The sequence below is a fragment of the Amphibalanus amphitrite genome, unplaced genomic scaffold, assembly GCF_019059575.1.
Source record: "Amphibalanus amphitrite isolate SeventyFive unplaced genomic scaffold, NRLGWU_Aamphi_draft 000919F_arrow, whole genome shotgun sequence".
NCBI lineage: Eukaryota > Metazoa > Arthropoda > Thecostraca > Balanomorpha > Balanidae > Amphibalanus > Amphibalanus amphitrite.
Window position 1 is genome coordinate 252,569 of NW_024882413.1, and position 16,821 is coordinate 269,389.

General features: G+C 49.9%; 1 protein-coding gene across 1 annotated transcript in view; it reads left to right on the top strand.

Annotated features, from left to right (window-relative positions):
- LOC122368058 (insulin gene enhancer protein isl-1-like) overlaps positions 1–16,603 on the top strand; it is a 66,625-nt gene extending 50,022 nt beyond the window's left edge. The window contains exons 5-6 of the mRNA XM_043341672.1: positions 8,440–8,649; positions 15,446–16,603. Coding sequence (XP_043197607.1) covers positions 8,440–8,649; positions 15,446–15,616 — 381 coding nt within the window. The 3' untranslated portion in view covers positions 15,617–16,603. The remainder of the gene's footprint in view (positions 1–8,439; positions 8,650–15,445) is intronic.
- Positions 16,604–16,821: the final 218 nt, after the last annotated feature.

Below are 16,821 nucleotides of genomic sequence, written 5' to 3' on the forward strand. Positions count from 1 at the left end.
CAAGTGTACAAGGCTTGAGGGCAGAGAAGGGCACAGGGTTTCAAACTAGGGTAGGGCACGGGCGTAAAGATGGGAAGACAGCGCATACAACTTCAAGGCAGAGTACATACTCGTAAGGTATCGGATTTGAGGGCAGGACAGGGCGGGGCACAGGGCCTGAAGGAAGGGCAGGGCAAGGTACAAGACGTAAGGACAGGACACTGGGCAGGGCACATACCCTAGGGGTATAGTAGGGGAGGATATAACAAGGTGTACGTCTTCAGGATAGGGCAAGGCACAAGGAATGGAGAGGGCATGTTTGTGCTTAGGTACATAGTAAATCAGGGCAAAAAGCAATCGAAAAGCAACATCTGTTACACACAGTAAAAGACCGAGGCATGTTACTTATTTTTGCTAGCACTTTTTCGCTGACACCCTGTCATTTCAGTGTGGGACGCAGTGGTTCAAATTTCGCGAGGGCTACGTCCCAAAGGCAGGAGGCTGCGTCCCCAAATGGGACGCAGTCAGTTTGTTAAAATATACCCTGTGTTTGAGAGAAATTGAACGTCGCGCTTATTGGGAGGTCGGATAGACCCACCCATGACCCTCAGTTAAAAAAAAAAACTCGTAAAAGGTGGCCGATCGCGGCGAAACTTTTCGCATTCACGAGCTAATCAAAATTACACACACCATGACAATTATATGACCCCGAACCCCATGACCCTTGACCTATGGCGTGTTTCTAGAGACCATGGCATGGCAGAATCGCGATTCTGCGTGTTAGCGCACATTATCGACGCGTTTTCAGACTATTTGTGTCTTAAAAAACGCGCCAACTTGTGGGATGATTGTAATACCATGCCTTATGGTAGGTGTCAGGGTCGCAAGGTTACTGAGGTGTCAGGTGGTCAAGGTTACTGAGCTTAGATGACCTTGCTTCACCTTTTCAAGTTTCAACATGTATTAGTGTCCTTTTTGCAGATGTCGAATTTAGGATCCATTTTCAGGAGAGGTTTTGGTGCCAAAAAAATATGTTACGAAGCTTCCCATGTTACGAAGCTCCCTTTCAGTGGTGATTGACACCTACTTTGGCTACCTGGCATGACACCTAGGCTAGCTACTGGACACTGGTTGACCTGAGCCCACCTGACCAGACCTACCCCCAGGCCCCAAATGCTGAAAGGGGATTCAGGTTCAGCGCAAAATTTTGAGCAAGATAGCACCCTCGCCCGCACATGCCATTTTCCCATCCTAGAACGCACAGGGGGGGGGGGGGGGGGTGGTTGCCACCCCCCGCGCCATTTCGTTCCTGTTGGAGATAGAGCTTAGCGGTAAAGACCAAAAAGATTCTTTGGGAAGAGACGAATCCAATGATACCCAGTTTTAACTTCTCAGGTCAGTAATTGACCTTCCAGGTCAGGTCAAACTAAAAAATGTTGCTGTTTTGGGTCACCGTTGGATATCAAGTGCGCTGCTTATCATATACCGATGACGATGCTGTTTTCTGGTGCCAAGCCAGCTAGAACCTCCTTGTCACACTACCCGACCAAATTTTTACTGCTGAGGTCATTTCAGGTCAAGTTAGGTCAAGTTCAATTATATGTGTTTGTGTGTCTGTGTGTATTCTGATGTGTGCACCGATTTTTTTGTGTCCATATTACCTACATGAAATCATGATCTGAGAAGCTTTTACCAAAAATGCAGTAAAAAAAACTTCACAAAAAGTAAATTCAGCTTGCCTAAAACGCAATTATCTTAGATGACCTAGGTTGACCTTGACCCTGACCTTGACACCTGTACATCGTCGAACAACATGTTCCATGATAGGTGGGAGGTAAGACTGGCAAAAAAAGCCGAAATCAAGGTATCAAAAGCTCACAAGTCCCATGGCAAACGCAAGATGTTGAGAATTGGCCATTTGGGTCATGACATGACCTGAAAAACAAGGTCATATCTCCGAAACCAAAAATCACAGACTCTTGAAATTTTCAGTGGACATCAAGAAAGGATAGAGGAGCAGCTATACGAAAAATCAGCCTTCTAGCTCTAAAAATGTTGAGTGCAGAGCAGAAAGACTACCTGGGGGGGGGGGGGTGGCAACCAACCCCCATGTGCGGGTGAGGGTTAAAATTGGGAGGTTTGTATTTCCTTTGTATTTCTTTTTTGTAACCACCTGGTCGGGCAATGTGAAAGGGTTACAAATAAATATCAAAGCATGGATAAGATAGGCTACTATTTTTATTTTTCTTAGTTAAGAAAAGATCATCGTGTCAGGGCTATGACTAAAAATAAGTGGCCTAAATCCAATGAGAAAACAGGATTTGAGGGAACCCTAGGTTTGGCTCCTTGAGCCTCGCCTCCCCCCCTCCAGTGAAAATCCCTTACAGGAGGCCCTGTAGCCCCCGGCCCCCCACCTCAAAAAGTAGGTGGGCACTTGCCCACCTGGCCCCTCCTGTTCCTAACTTCCTACGCCTATGCAATTTTGTTAATAGCCAAACTATCAATAACAAAACACAAACTAATGTTTGTGGAATCAATAGTTTGATTCTGACACCAGATTGCCTCCATAAAAAAAATCAATTTCCTGATTGCCTTTTAGCATGCTTTGCATAAAAAACAGTCATTATTTTGGCTGTATTTTTTTGTGTGTGGTTAGCTTCATCATTTTTCTTTGCCACCTGCTAGCAGCACTGCCAATCAGTGTTTTACAAGAAGCATGCCAATTGGGGAAACTGAGGCAGAAATAAAAACATTGATCGATCAATAAATGGATCTTGTACCTATGACCATATATGGGCATAAATGCAGCCCCCGCTATGATGGGGTGCATTCAGTGTAACGGGACAATACATGCGGTATTGAGTACACCCACTGAAGAGAAAAGCTTCCATTTACCAAAGGAATGATAGTTAACGAGTAATACTTGACGAAAGTACGCACATTCACCCGAAAATGACAATATTTTTTGCAGGTTCTGGGCGTCCACTTTGGCAGACAATCAGCTGGCCATTCCATAAATGGATCGACACTATGAAAAAAGTTTAGAAATTTGTTTTTAAAACAAATACAAAATAGTAAGTATTGAATAATAATTAATTTTGCTATAATTGACAATATTGTAAACAAATTAATACAAATAATAACTATTTACCATCTCTTAATTACTCACTTTTTCTGGCACGTTTCTTTCGATCAGCAATTGCCGTCAAACGTCTGTTGGCCTTGAGTCACAACTTACTTTATTAGGACCGCCAGTTAATTGTGCGCTGAGTGAGTACAGGCCTTGTGTGAATCACAACTTGCTAATGTCTTATTTTTTCATTTGAAAGCTAGGATGCACAAAATCACGTCCATTTTTTCGTTACATGGTCATGGCCCTGCCCACTCCAACCTTTCATTGGTCAATCAATATTTGGATTTGAGCCTCGTCCTTTACCCAACTGATGCACAACCTAAAAGAACAGCTTCCAACAAAGTATGGTTAGTTTTACAATTGTAAGGATGCCCTGCTCCTTCATTTCAAAATGAAAAGTGATGTAACCATTAACAACACATGAGCCTAGTATCCACCATCATAGCCGCCAAGATAAAGCAAAAAGGGATACCGGTATGGACTCTACATAGTCATGTCATGGCAGGCACAAGCTACCTACAGGCAATTTTTTGCAAGAAGGTAGGTGGAAAAACAAAACAAAACAAGGAGACAAGTGACAACAATATGGGCGGGTGGAGTTCTTCTGGCTGTTTACTTAACCTGATCTATCATATATTAGGGAGAACAATATTTAGCTTACCTGTTGTAGACACGCAACGACCACCATCCTTGAGACTGCACGTGCAACAACAATAACGCTCAAAGATATTCCGGCGTGCAAACAGCTGCGCCGAAATTGTATCTCAGTCATGCTTCCAAATCGACGTGGCACATCGCTGCCAGATCTTTTACTGGACGAGGAAGGCCTTTGAGTATGAAGCAAACTCTGGTGGATAAAATATGAACTAACAGAATCGTTTAATTGGCCGGGTTAGGGTAAATCTGGTTTAGGCTAACGTGCTCCAAAGTTAGTATAAACTCGGATCTGGGCTGTTCCTATCAAAATACACTAGTTTTAATTTATGCTATCCAAAAAGTTAGGGTAAATTAAAATAAATTGAAAATCGGGTTTAGGCTAACGAAAAGTTAGCCTAAACCCGTTTCACAAAAGCTGGAATAATATTGACCATAGCACGCGATGAGTGATAATGTTTTAGGTCTCTGACTTACATTTCATGTATTAGCAAATATTTCAAACCACAGTCGCGCCGGGTAGTAGGTAGTAGGTACTAACACATTTCTTGAACTTGTTCTTTTCATTTTTTTACCGTTCTTCAAACAAAATAAATTTTTCCTTGCAACCCGACAAGTCCTGCCATGTGAGCCAAAGCACCGATGCATTACTGTCAAATAGATTTTAAATTGTCTTATCCGAGTAGTGACGTTTAAAAACCGTGAACTGTTTTATGAAGGTATGTATAACCGTTCGCCTGGAATCTAATAAGACGTCAAAATTGTCAAAAGGACAAAAAAAACAGTCGTTTTTCCTATGCACGATGTGATGCCATCTATTTGACAAGGACGGAAGTTATTTGCAATAAAAAGGTATTTTGAGTGATGTTTGACGTACATGGTCAATAGAAGGTGCAATATGGCCAAAAGGCCAATAGACCCAGAGACCCAGAGGAGACCGATTCGAATCATGTGTCACTCGAGCAGAACAGAGGAACGGAACGTGGTGTAGTGCACACGTCGAACACTCTGGGCTGTGACTGTGAAGTGTAAAGCACTGTAACCAGCCCTGTGATGGTGTGGAGGAACAGACCGTGACGGTGCTACTCTATCGCCCGTTGCTCGGTGCCCGGCGCTCGCCGTCACTGACCCGCCCTAATGACGGTCTGTTGTGACAGCGGCCAGCCACTATCGTCCGCTCCAGAAGGACCGCCGGCCGCCGCCAGCTCCGATACCCATCGGGGCCGCGTATTAGCCGAATTGTTCAGTAAAATGTGTTTGGCCGCGGCGCCGCGCAGCCGATGCGCGCCCGATACCAGCCTCCCGACACTGGCCAGCGCCGGGCCGACGCCGCCAACAACGGCCGTCATTTAGATACCGATTGAGATTTCACCGCTCGGCCGGGAATATGCCCGATCTAAAAGCTCTATCAAAGCCAGAATGTCAGGCATTCTGTGTGGCGCCATTTTGGAATGGCCGTTCGGCGGCGGCGCGCGCGGGAAGATTCCCAGACGGAGTGGTTCATGGCGCCGCCGACTCCCCCGGCCGTGACGGCCCCGTCGCTCCTTCGGTGGGAGAGAGATGGATGATGTGAACTCCGATCGCCATTTGCCCTCCGCCGACCGCAGGTGTCGAGGCTCAGTGAGCACTCCGATCTCGATATGTAGTGCAAAGCAACATCGCTGAAAATACTCGTAGGGGAGAGTGGGGTAAGATGCCCAGGGTGGGAAAGACGCCCCACCCCCTCTAGCGGCGAAACAAAGAATCGAACCTGGAAATTAATGTTCTTAGCGTAAAGCGGAAGCCTGCCTTGTAAACTGCACAAAAATTTGCGAAGCTCAGTTGGGCAACGGCTGGCTGGTGATTGCATGTTTTTTATTTGCTGCTTTCAAAAAATATTTTGGTGTCAAAACATTGTAAATATCAAAGAAGGTAGACAATTTTTGCGTCCCTTGCTATAGTCGTGATACATTAACATGCGTGTACTGTGTCCCAAACAGTTTGTTTCAGTGTGTAGTTTTATGGCTAAAAAATTGTACTAATTTAATGTTACTTCGGTACCTTGGGGTAAGATGCCCCCTGTCCCGATGGGGAAAGACGCCCCCCTAAATCCGTAGGCTGTCCTTCAAGCAGCCCGTCAAATCATTTATTACATACTTGTGATGAGAAACAAAAGCCGATCTGGGACTATTGAGAGTCCAGTACGGTCGGGTGCTCCCCATGCCGGTCTCTCGGCCCACACAGCGACTTTTTGGGCGGCATCTGACTCTGAGAGCCCTCACGACGGCCTCTGTGGGCCCCATTATTGGCTCCAGGGCCCCTCACGACATTCTTTGAGGGCTCCTAGGTTGGCTCCACGGGCCGCACTGGCATCTGAGGTCCCCACGATGGGCTCGAGGGTCCTCAAGCATCATGAAGACCTATGTATAAGGGCCCCACAGTGGTCTCCGAACGCCACCACGGAGGCTTGTTTGGCCGCGCTGGACTATGATGGCCCTAACGATGACCTCTGAAGCCCCTTACGACTACTTTTGAGGGCCCTTGCAATGACGTTTGGTGTCTACTGCAGGCCCGAAGGGACTACTGATTCGTTCAGGTGATTCACGTACCCATTTATGTCACTTATAGTGCAGGGGGGCGTCTTACCCAACGCCAGGGGGCGTCTTTCCCACCCTGTGGGGTAAGATGCCCCCTTTCACTTCTTCAGGAAAATGCTTAATAGCAAAAAAGTTATCATATTTCAGACACGAAGTGTGATATTTTTGGAGAAAAACGATGTCGGCTTCTGTTGCAACTCCAAGTTCTTGCTTTCTGATCGTCATTTTCGAATAATATACGACATAGTAAAACCCTGGGCATCTTTCCCCACTCTCCCCTATGTAGTGAATGAGAAATAGGCACGCAAAAAATTAAATGGATAACCGCTATCTTTAAATACAATTTTCGTTGCCTATTGCAGCATTCGTGGTACGTCGTTTTTTTTTCGTATTATATCTACATAGATACGAGTATTGGCAGATCCCGCCTCTCCCAGTACCCTGGTGCCATGTGTGGGTGCTGCTCCGATAATATTTCGTCCCGTCTCTCCTCAAAGTTTGACCAGGATATCTCGACTGGCCGGGCCGGCGGGGGCGGGTCGGCTTTGCGCGCGGGCGGGGGCGGGGGCGGACGGTGACGCGCCGCCCGCCCAGCCGGATGTTAGAGTACCGTCCATCTCTCACGCCATCTCCTTGTGCCTCTCGTTCTGTGACGCCCAGGTGCCGGGGTAGGTCCGGATCGACGGTGCCCACCCCGATAGCCCTGTAAATCCATCGCCGGGCCGGCGGCCCGTGTGTGACGTAGTGCGGCCCGTGCGTGTGGGACACGGCCCTCACCCGTGACCGAGGGTAGACAGAGGGCCGAAAGGCACCGCTGCCCGCACGGCCCACAGGGTGGCCCGACCTCAGAGGCGACGTTAACTCTCCATCGGACACCTCTGGCCAGCCGAAAACGGAGCAGGACTGACTGACTGGTGGTGCCAGTGATTCACAGAGTGCCACATTTGGCCTCGCACCCCGACCCGACTGAGTGATGGAGTGGCTAATGTGGCACGGTCCTAAAACATGGATGAAGTAAAAGTGGAAAGTTTAGTCAGCAGGGTATATGTTATGCATGAAAGCAAAAGGAGGCGTTACTGTTCATGTACTATTCAATCATCCACTGAATGCAATCGCCGCAGTCAGCCAGTCTGGCGTATGAATGCTGAATGCAGACGGGTGGCCAACGTCCTCAAGTTTTCAGACTGCTTCATAGTTTATACAGAGTACAGTGATAGTGAAATGATATCGTTGCACCTAGCTGGTGCAGGATATGGCGTCGGAATTGTATTGTATGGGTGACGTCGGAATTGTAGGAGAAGAGTGCTAATTTCCTTTGATTTTATTTCTCCCATATCGCTGCACTATCTCAAATGCGGAAAGTGCCATAAAGATTCACCTTTCACCTAATGATCTGCCGTTTCTCTGAAGTTTCTGACCTCTTTAGGCTATAGTAGTAGCAAATATCGCATACCTACGCTGCCAAACATTTCACCTTTACGAGTGCCTTCATGGGACTTGAGGCGCTGTAACATCATGTTCAATGCAGCATGCAGGCGATTAGCTCCATTCTATAGGTTCAATCGTGTTTTCAAATAGCCTCGTTTACAAGTGCCGATCGATAGGTTAAAGCATCTATGTAGTTGTTTGCTCATTCGAATATTGCAGATTAAAACGCTGTCACGAGCCGACTGACACGGATCCACAGTTTAAAACGTCCAAGATGGACTGCGTTTTATGGAGACGTACAATTATGCTATTGACTGATGGCTATTTGCAGTGAATATCATGCATATCGGCGTGCTATGAATGGAAAATCAACAAGTGACCGACGACGGCCAGACTAATTATTACAGCGTTTTGGCTGACATTATTATGCGCCAAACCCAGCATGTCTCTTTACGGATAACGATGTAATTTTCTCCAGTTCTTCTGTGATTTTAGATGGGCCAGCTCATCAAGTTGGTACACGACAGTGGACTCACAGAAGAAATGCCCGCCCTAAGTTAAACGACTCTACCTGTGTGACATTCTGACGAGTTTCCTTCACTGTGAGTGTGACCCTCGGACCCCTCACCAGGCGCGCAGTACCTAACCCCTTCCCTCTGTGTCCGGCAGAGCGGCGGCCGGTTCGGCGCCATCGGCCAGATGCAGGCCATCCCGCTGGTAGCCAGCTCACCCGTGCGTCACGGCAGTCCGCTGCCAGCACACATGGTGGACGTGCAGACCTACCAGCCGCCCTGGAAGGCGCTCACAGAGTTCGCGCTCAACACCGACCTCGAGAGGCTCGACCCCAACAACCCCGCCTTCCAGCAGCTGGCCAGTCAGGTTAGTTAAAGACTCGACCCCAACAACCCCGCCTTCCGGCAGCTGGCCACTGGCCAGCCAGGTCAGTAAAGGCAAATAACCCAACAACCCTGCCTTCCAGCAGCTCGCCAGTCAGGTCAGTAAAGGCAAATAACCCAACAACCCCGCCTTCCAGCAGCAAAACATCCAGGTGAGTATATCGCAGGTCAATGTCTGACCCCAGGTCAGTAAGGCAGTCGATAGGTCATGGCTTGACCCAAATCTACCCTCCAGCAACAAACCATCCAGGTCAGTACATCGGGTCAATGTCTGACACCGAGGTCAGTATACGGCAGGCCTCGGCAGTCGGCACGACTCCAAACAAGCCACCATTTCAATAGCGGATAAGGTGAGATCTTAACTTATTTTGCTTGCTCAGTGCTTGTAATGTATAACACCTCGCACGCACCGGAATCGATTGTCGTAAATATGTGATATTCTAATTTTCATGATGAAAAACTTTACGTACACACTGCTAATTGAAACCTCTTTTTGAAGCACTACATATAGTCCGGTGGGCGGCGATGAGCTTAATTAGTGACTTTATGCGTGGAAAAATAGATAGACGCGCCAATTTCCTTCAAACTGTCTAGCTCTGCTTTCCAAAGGCGGCAGGCATCATGACAAATGACACCAGAAGACATGTCTATTATTACACACGTCATTTGGGTAATGAGCGCCGTCATGTGGAGGTCAGTTGTCCCATACATACCATACCAGACAACTGGATTATGTAAATTCTCATCAAAGGAGCCAGCGTACTATTTCCATTTCGTCGGAACTGGTGGAATGATATGCATATGTTTGTGTCCAGCTCCTGGCATCCCTAATGGAAGTGCTATTGCTTCATTTACAATGAATGAGACGTAGGAGACGTGCACACAGCACAAGGTTGGCTGGAACCCAAACATGTGCATCATCCGTGAGTTTGACCAGGCGTTATCAAAATATAAAAATAGCTTAATTATCACCAGCAGCATTGCCAGTGCAGGGCAATGCACGAAAAACAAAACACACCTTCCTCTCGGATTTTTGGCCGGCTCTACCGACGGTGATCCGGATTCAGTTCTCTTCTGCGGGCCTGGCTAACCGTTCCACGTTATCTGGCCGTTACATCCTCTCTGGCCCCCAGGTCGGCCCCCTGTGTCCTCCCGCTGCCGTTGTGAGCTGACAATGCGGACACCGCCCAGCGATCAGCGTCCTTTCTTCTGCCGGCCTGCTTCAGTGTGTCATTCTCTCGGTCCGGCGCGGCCGACCGTCCGACCTACCGGCCACCGGTGCCTCTAATGCACCCTTTTACCGCACCCGTAATTAACGTAATGGACTCTCCTTAAGCGGGCAAATATTATGGCATTCTTGTCGGCACCGATGAAGAAATGTGTGCGGCCGCGGGACGGACGCGTTCGCTTCGTCGGCTGCGCGTCATCGCTGAAAGGCGCCGACAGGGTGTCCCGCTGCGCCGACAGGCTGCCCGCTGGCAGAGCGACACCCGGCCTGCCCCCGTCCGTCCCTCTCTCTCTCCAGCGGGAGAGGAGAGGAGGGCAGAGCGATCAGAGGACTGCCCGAGGGCGGCAGCTAGGCGGGACCTCCGAGCGCCGATAGGATCTGCTCCGCCGGCGCCGAGGTGGCGGCGCGCCCCTTTGACGTGCCGCCCGGTGTCCGCCGAACCGGCAGAGGTGTGTGCTCTCCGCTCCGCCGAGCCGCCCCACGGCAGCGGAAAGGTCAGCCGAGGCTGAAGCGACAGGAAATAGCGACGGCCAATCAACAGAAAGTATAGAGAAACTGTAGCCGTTGGGAGCGACAAGATGGCATTAAAAACATTCAAACCAAATCTTTAAATAGTCAACACTCAACAAGATTCCTCCCGTCTGGCAGACGCAAGAATTTGGGGGCCTGGACGAACCCATAGCTGCATACATTTCATCACTCAGCTGACTCGACACCTGTGCAGTGACGCGGTCACGTCATGACATGGTGTGACATCACGACACACTCCTCCCGACCAGCAGTTCAGGGACCGGCTCCGTGCCGTGCTATAAGCACGCCGGCCGTGCAGCGGCCTCCTGCGAGCTGCTCCGCCGGCGGCAGGGACCGAGAGGGCCGATATCGGTACAGCGATCGACTGAAAGCGGCGCCTTTGATGTCGGGTTGAGGTGACGGAGGTACGGCCGTCGAGGCACGACGTAGCCGGGCGGCGTATACAGAAGGGATCTTTGAATGCAGGAGAGAGTAGAGCTGCTTGCATGTAGTCAAATCGTATTCCTGACGGTAAGCCGGTCACCAATAACGCTAAGCCCATGCGTATTCTTAACTTCATGAATTCATAGCTCATGTGAGTTTAAATTTTCTTAAAAACGACGCAGGCCTTATGAAAAGTTGGTGCATTTGATTGCTTATACGCATAGCGCAATAGTTGGGATGAGTATTCAATAGCGTGGGGTTGATATTGATGTAGAAGTTCGATAAAGCCCACATACATTTCTTGCATCATTTTCTTCTCTGAAACATCTATAAGATTGCTAGAGCTATGATGCTGCGCTAGTTTGAGCCTGAGTACCACATCAATATTTTAAGGCGGACCTGATTAAGATGGCGAGAGATCAGTTGCGTAAGACAAATTTCCATGTGTTGCGGAAGTGTAATTGGGGGTGAGATTTTAATGTCACTTTGCACGTCTCCAACACCTGAACCACTAGAATATGCACGACAATGTTATTATAATATGAATCTTACCACTTTGAGTTGATTGCCTTTAAATTATTAAGTAACCATAGCACGGAACTACGTCATACAGCCAACCCAGTTTGGTTGGTGTCCAGCGGGAACATGTTGAGCTGTTTTCGGAATCTTGGAACTTGGAATTTCATTACATTTGATGCACCAAAGGCTTGTCATTTCGAAGCATAATTATCAACATGCAGACATGCATATCAAAAGGTATGTAAGTACGTAACTCTTAGGTAATGGAAACCCCGTCTAGCGCTACTGAGGCCATTTCATATCAGCCCTTTGTTTGTGTAAACTGACGTTTCAATCTTATTGGCGTTCATAATCGCGGACGATTTATACTCAGTCATCATTTTAAGAAAATGGGGCAAAGCAAAAGCAAAATGCCCGACCTCTCCTATGAGGTAAAAATTATGCAAGACGGAAACCTTCTCGAAAAGACCGCTCAATTCAGCGGACTTCTTGTCCACTGCCCCCTTTACATGTCTCGAAAAACTGAGCATACCCAGCCAGCATTATAACCTTGGCCCCACATGGGGCCCAGGTAGGCCACTTGGTGGGACCCATGTGGGCAGCCCATGTGGGGCCCACATGCAGCCCACATATTTGCCCATCTCTAGCCCATGGCCCACCTAGCCCACCATGCCCATCAACTGCCCATGTGGGGCCCACATGGGCATGCTGGCTGGGTATTGGTCGATAGGATAACGCATGCTGTCAACACTCCATGTTTCCTAACGCTAGGTATTTATATACTATCTACATATATGCTTCAAGGCCGGAGCCCAGTGCATTGATTTGTTTCGCCGGCGGCTGTTGGTAGGTCACGGCCCAAGCCTGTCGCCTAGCCGAGCCAAACCCACTTCAATGCAGTCTTCCGATCTGGTTCAGTCGCTCCTCTGCGACTGAACACACCGGAACTGCGCGGCTTCCGGACTCCCGGTGCGGCGGAGCAGCGCACCCGGCCGAGAGTCCCGAGTCGGTTCGTTTCCTGACGTCAGTCAGCCGCGTGCCCTGGCTTGTGGCTTCCCCAACTCTCTTCTCCGGGGGTCGTCACGGGCAGCAGTGGTGTAGAGGAAGAGTGAATGTAATATATACCTCGAGTTAAAAGTCTGTTTTTTTTTTTTAGCGGTTACTATTTTCGGCAAGCCTGGTATGTAAAGATTAGAATTCAGAAACGTGTTTAGTTGCATTCTGCTTTGTTTTTAAACGTTGACATCCAATGGAACCTAAAATAAAACTCAGAAATTTTGCATTCAAAATGGAGGATTTTCAGCCCTTTTATCACCTAAATACATTCGTATTCAATATTGACTTAGGTATAATGTTCGTTCGCGACAGAAGTACCGCACCCTACTTAGCGTTGTCATGGTCGCCGGCGCCGCGATCAAAACTCCGCAGTCTTCCACTTATTGCATTTACTGCCCTACAGCGGCCATACACTCGGCAAGGCTGCACTTTTCGCTGCGCCCGTTAATGGGTTCGAGCGATCCACCCGATGTCCGACGCTTTTACTACCGCCCCTCGATGTCGGCGGTTCGAGCCCCCGTGGAGTGGCAAGGGCCACTGGGTACTGCAAGGCTGGCTCGGAGCTTAGCATTAGAAAGGATGTGACCTGTGAACAGGCTACGCAATCGGTATGGTGTCACAAAGCATCGGCATTGAAGAGAATACATTGATTGGGAAATTTCGCTTTGGGTTTTCGATATCATTTAGTCTCAGAGTGAATATTGAAATATGAGAACAAAGACCACTGCGCATTTCATAAACCGCAATAAGTACTTATAACCGTGTATATGAAGTCTACCGATCATTCATAGGAGTATTCGAAGCGTGATCTAGGTACTGGGCTTTAATACAAATTTGTAAAACTTTGGATTAGCGCTTTGTAAAACTTTGTAAAACTTTCCAAATTTGTTAAAACGAGTCCATAGACAATCTCACTACCCCACATAAGACTCTTGCCTAACTGGACCGCTGCTCCGTCGCTCTGATTTTGTGATGTGTGAAGCCCACTCCGACCCAGCGTCCAAGCCTTGCTGAGTCTGGAAGGCAGCGCGCCGATCGCGCTGGCAACACCTAGCCGCCCAGAAAAGTACCGAATCGCGGCCTCGGTGGCCAAGATTGATGTGCCATAAAGGAGCGCGATACTTCCTGGCCTAATGCACCGGCTGCTGGCCCGCCGGCCATTACGCCCGCTCCGTCGCTCCGTTCGCGACTGGACAGAGCCGGGGCCGGCCGACCCCCCAAGAGACGCGAAATTAAATGACCAAATTGGAGTTGACAGAGCGTAGTGGGCGGCGTGGCCGGCAGAGCGGCAGTGGAGGGGCGCCGGATGGCCGGGGCGGGCCGGGGCGCCCGCGGGCGCCGGGGGCGTCTGGCGGGGTCAGCGGCGGGCGCTCCGTCTCCGCTCGGAGGGGAGCTGCGCCGACCGGAGACAACTGGCCAGGGCGGTGACAAGTGGCGTCGTTAGTCGCCGCCGGCCGGGGGAAGGGTCGCCGCCGCCGGCGCCGCGTCAGTCCGTCCCCGTCCCCGTGTCCAGTTCCCCCGCCGGGGGCCGGTGTATAGCGGCACGCGCCGCGCCGTCCGAGGGCCGCCGGCGTCCGACCAGTGCACGTGCAAGGTGCGCCCCCTGACCATTGGAGCCGGACAAGGGACCGACTCTGTTCCGCTCCTGTTCCGGTCGCTAATGGGCGTTTTGTCCTCGCAAGCATAGTGCGCTTTCAGCAATGGTGGCGTGCCGGTCTGAAACGCGGGATTCGGTTCACCAAATGGGTTCCAGGCCTTTCAGTGGAAACATGAGGAGGAGCCTGTCTGCTGTGTGCCCAGTTACGATCCCATTAGTGATCCTTTCATGGTATCAGCAATACGGCAAAGTGCTAAGCCCCGATGCGAAACCATAAGAACATCAGAATAGCCCACGACGAAACAAAGTCGCTGCTAATGACTCATTGGACAGTGCAAGGAGCTTTCTTGGGGTTTAGTCTGCTAACGAAAGGTTTGCTACTTAGTTCTAACCATTCGCCCCCTGAACACATTTTTGTGTTCCGATCACATTTTGCAAGACGTGATTGAGGACCCTGGGTCCCGGTTGATGGAGCGCTTAGCTCATGTACGAGCTCAGAAAGCCTTCTCCCTGAAATATTGTAGGTGGATTAAATGATTGCATTGCGTGATTTTCAGCATGGTGAATTAAATTATTGCATCTTGCATGAGTTTAAGGGCTGAAATAATCTTTGGCCGAAGCTTTTCTTTCCGGCATGAAACGCTGTTTTCCTCTCCCTGGTAACCTGCGACTGCTCTCGTTATAGCACACACGAAGAAGCCCAACTATGCGCTTATTACATCGAGGGTTTTTCGCAATTAATCAATTATGACCGTGCACTTTATACGGATTCTGTCCCGATTGAGGCAATATCCGTCTTTTTGTACGTTAAATTTCACCGAAGCGGTTAACCTCCGAACACGTCGCCTTCATTCCATAAGTAGGATGCCTTTTGTCGACTACGCCTCCATACCAATGCACCGTTTCTCGTGAGCTAAGCCGCACCGCTGGCCGGCGGTGTTCCGACCGACTCTGGTCATTGATCGATCGTCGCACACGGATGCCGACATGTCGCCGACGGATTGGCGCAGCGATCCGTTCGTTTTGTCGACGGGTAAACTGATTAGGTGCCGAGCGAGCTCAGAGCAGCGTACAGCGACGTCACTGCCGCTCCCGAGCCAGTCATGCATACTGCTGCTGAGGCATGAAGAGAGAAAGAGAGAGAGAGAGAGAGAGAGAGAGAGAGAGAGAGAGAGAGAGAGAGAGAGAGAGAGAGAGAGAGAGAGAGAGGGAAAGGAGGGGATAATGCAAGGTAATTGATATGAGAATGGGGAGAAAGAGATGAGAGTAAAATTAGAAAGCACGTACAAATTATTTAGGGTCGAGATGAGAAACTGTGTCGGAAGAAACCCCATAGCCCGACGCTCACGAATAATGCAAAGTATTTGTGTCCCCGTCCTGTAAGTGCTAGATGTGCGTGTTCTGACGGCAGCTCTCTACCCGCAGATGCACGGTTTCTGCCTGGAGGGCGGTGCCGGTCCGGGTTCGGCGCCGGTGCCCACCAGCCAGCCGCCTGCGTTCGGCGGCGACACGGATCCACTGCGCTACCCCACGCCCGACGAGCTGCTGGTGGACTGCGCCGAGCAGCAGAGCGACCTCTCCAGTCACAGCGACTGAGACTGAACGACTCACCTCACTCGCCTCTGTGATATCCGCGTACGCCGCGGCGGCCGGCGCCACACCGGCCCGGCCGCCGCGGCCCGAGAGAGAGGACGCTTCTTTTGGGCACCTGCTCTAGGTGGAAACCAGTGTTCTATCTCGTGTTGCCTCTTGTGGTCATTTGGTAAGTCCTGTCCGCCTGTCGAGCCGAGGAGTGCGGCCTATTTGACCGCCTTCGTGTGGTTCGTAGGAGAGCAGCTTTCTGTGCTGCGGCTCCTGAAGATGCCGCTGAGGATCCCGTTTGAGGAGGAGGCAGCCTTTGGTTCGGTGTTAGCGTTTCACCAGTACAGTACAACGGAGCTCGGTCTGGTGATATTGCCGAGTAGACCACTCGGACCTGGTGCTGAGGCACGGGAGGACATTGCGGCGGGAGCTGTAGGGTGTAGCTGAACGTCTGATTGTCTGGCTGAACTTCATCTTCCCTCGATTACCTTCAGACCCAGCCAATCATCAGCCCTTGAACCTGTGTTTCCCTTTCGCCACAATTACCCTGAATTTGAAACCAGCTTCGAAGGCGAAAAGGTGATCGTGATTTCTTGCTTTGTACCTAAGTTTATTGTTGGAAGATGTGTCCATTTGTAGTTGTAGGGGCAAGAAAGGTTCGCCTTGCAGCTGTTTTCTCGATGGCATTAGAGGTAGGATAATCCGGCACTTTATGGCTAACTATCGAGCATTGTATAGTTTCCTCATTCTTTATGCCCATGGCGCATAGCTCATGTGGAAATCGTATGATATTCTTGAATGCGTTTTAATTCCGCCATCGCTTCCTTGCTTCAGCCGGCGTATCTGATTGTTTCGCGCCAGCAAACTAGACTCACCCATATGCGTGTGCGTGTGTGTGCGTGCGATTGCCGGTAAGCCACCCGCATCTGTGCCAGTGTGTGTAGCCATGTATCGGACCGTGTGACCTCTATCGTGCCGTTACGTTTGCGTGGACCTGTGGCCCAAGGGGGACGGCCCCAGATTTGCCGGGATAGGGCACTCCTGTATGTGTAAGAGGCTCGGTGGGGCGCTCCGGCTCAGTGGCAGCCGACATTGGCGGATCCAAAAAGGTGACAGTTAACCCTGCAGGGCGTACTACGTCCATTTTTTTTGCGAAACCGTAAAGCTGTTTCTGAATTGCCATATTCACTGATATGCATTTTAGAGCAAATCCTTTTCAA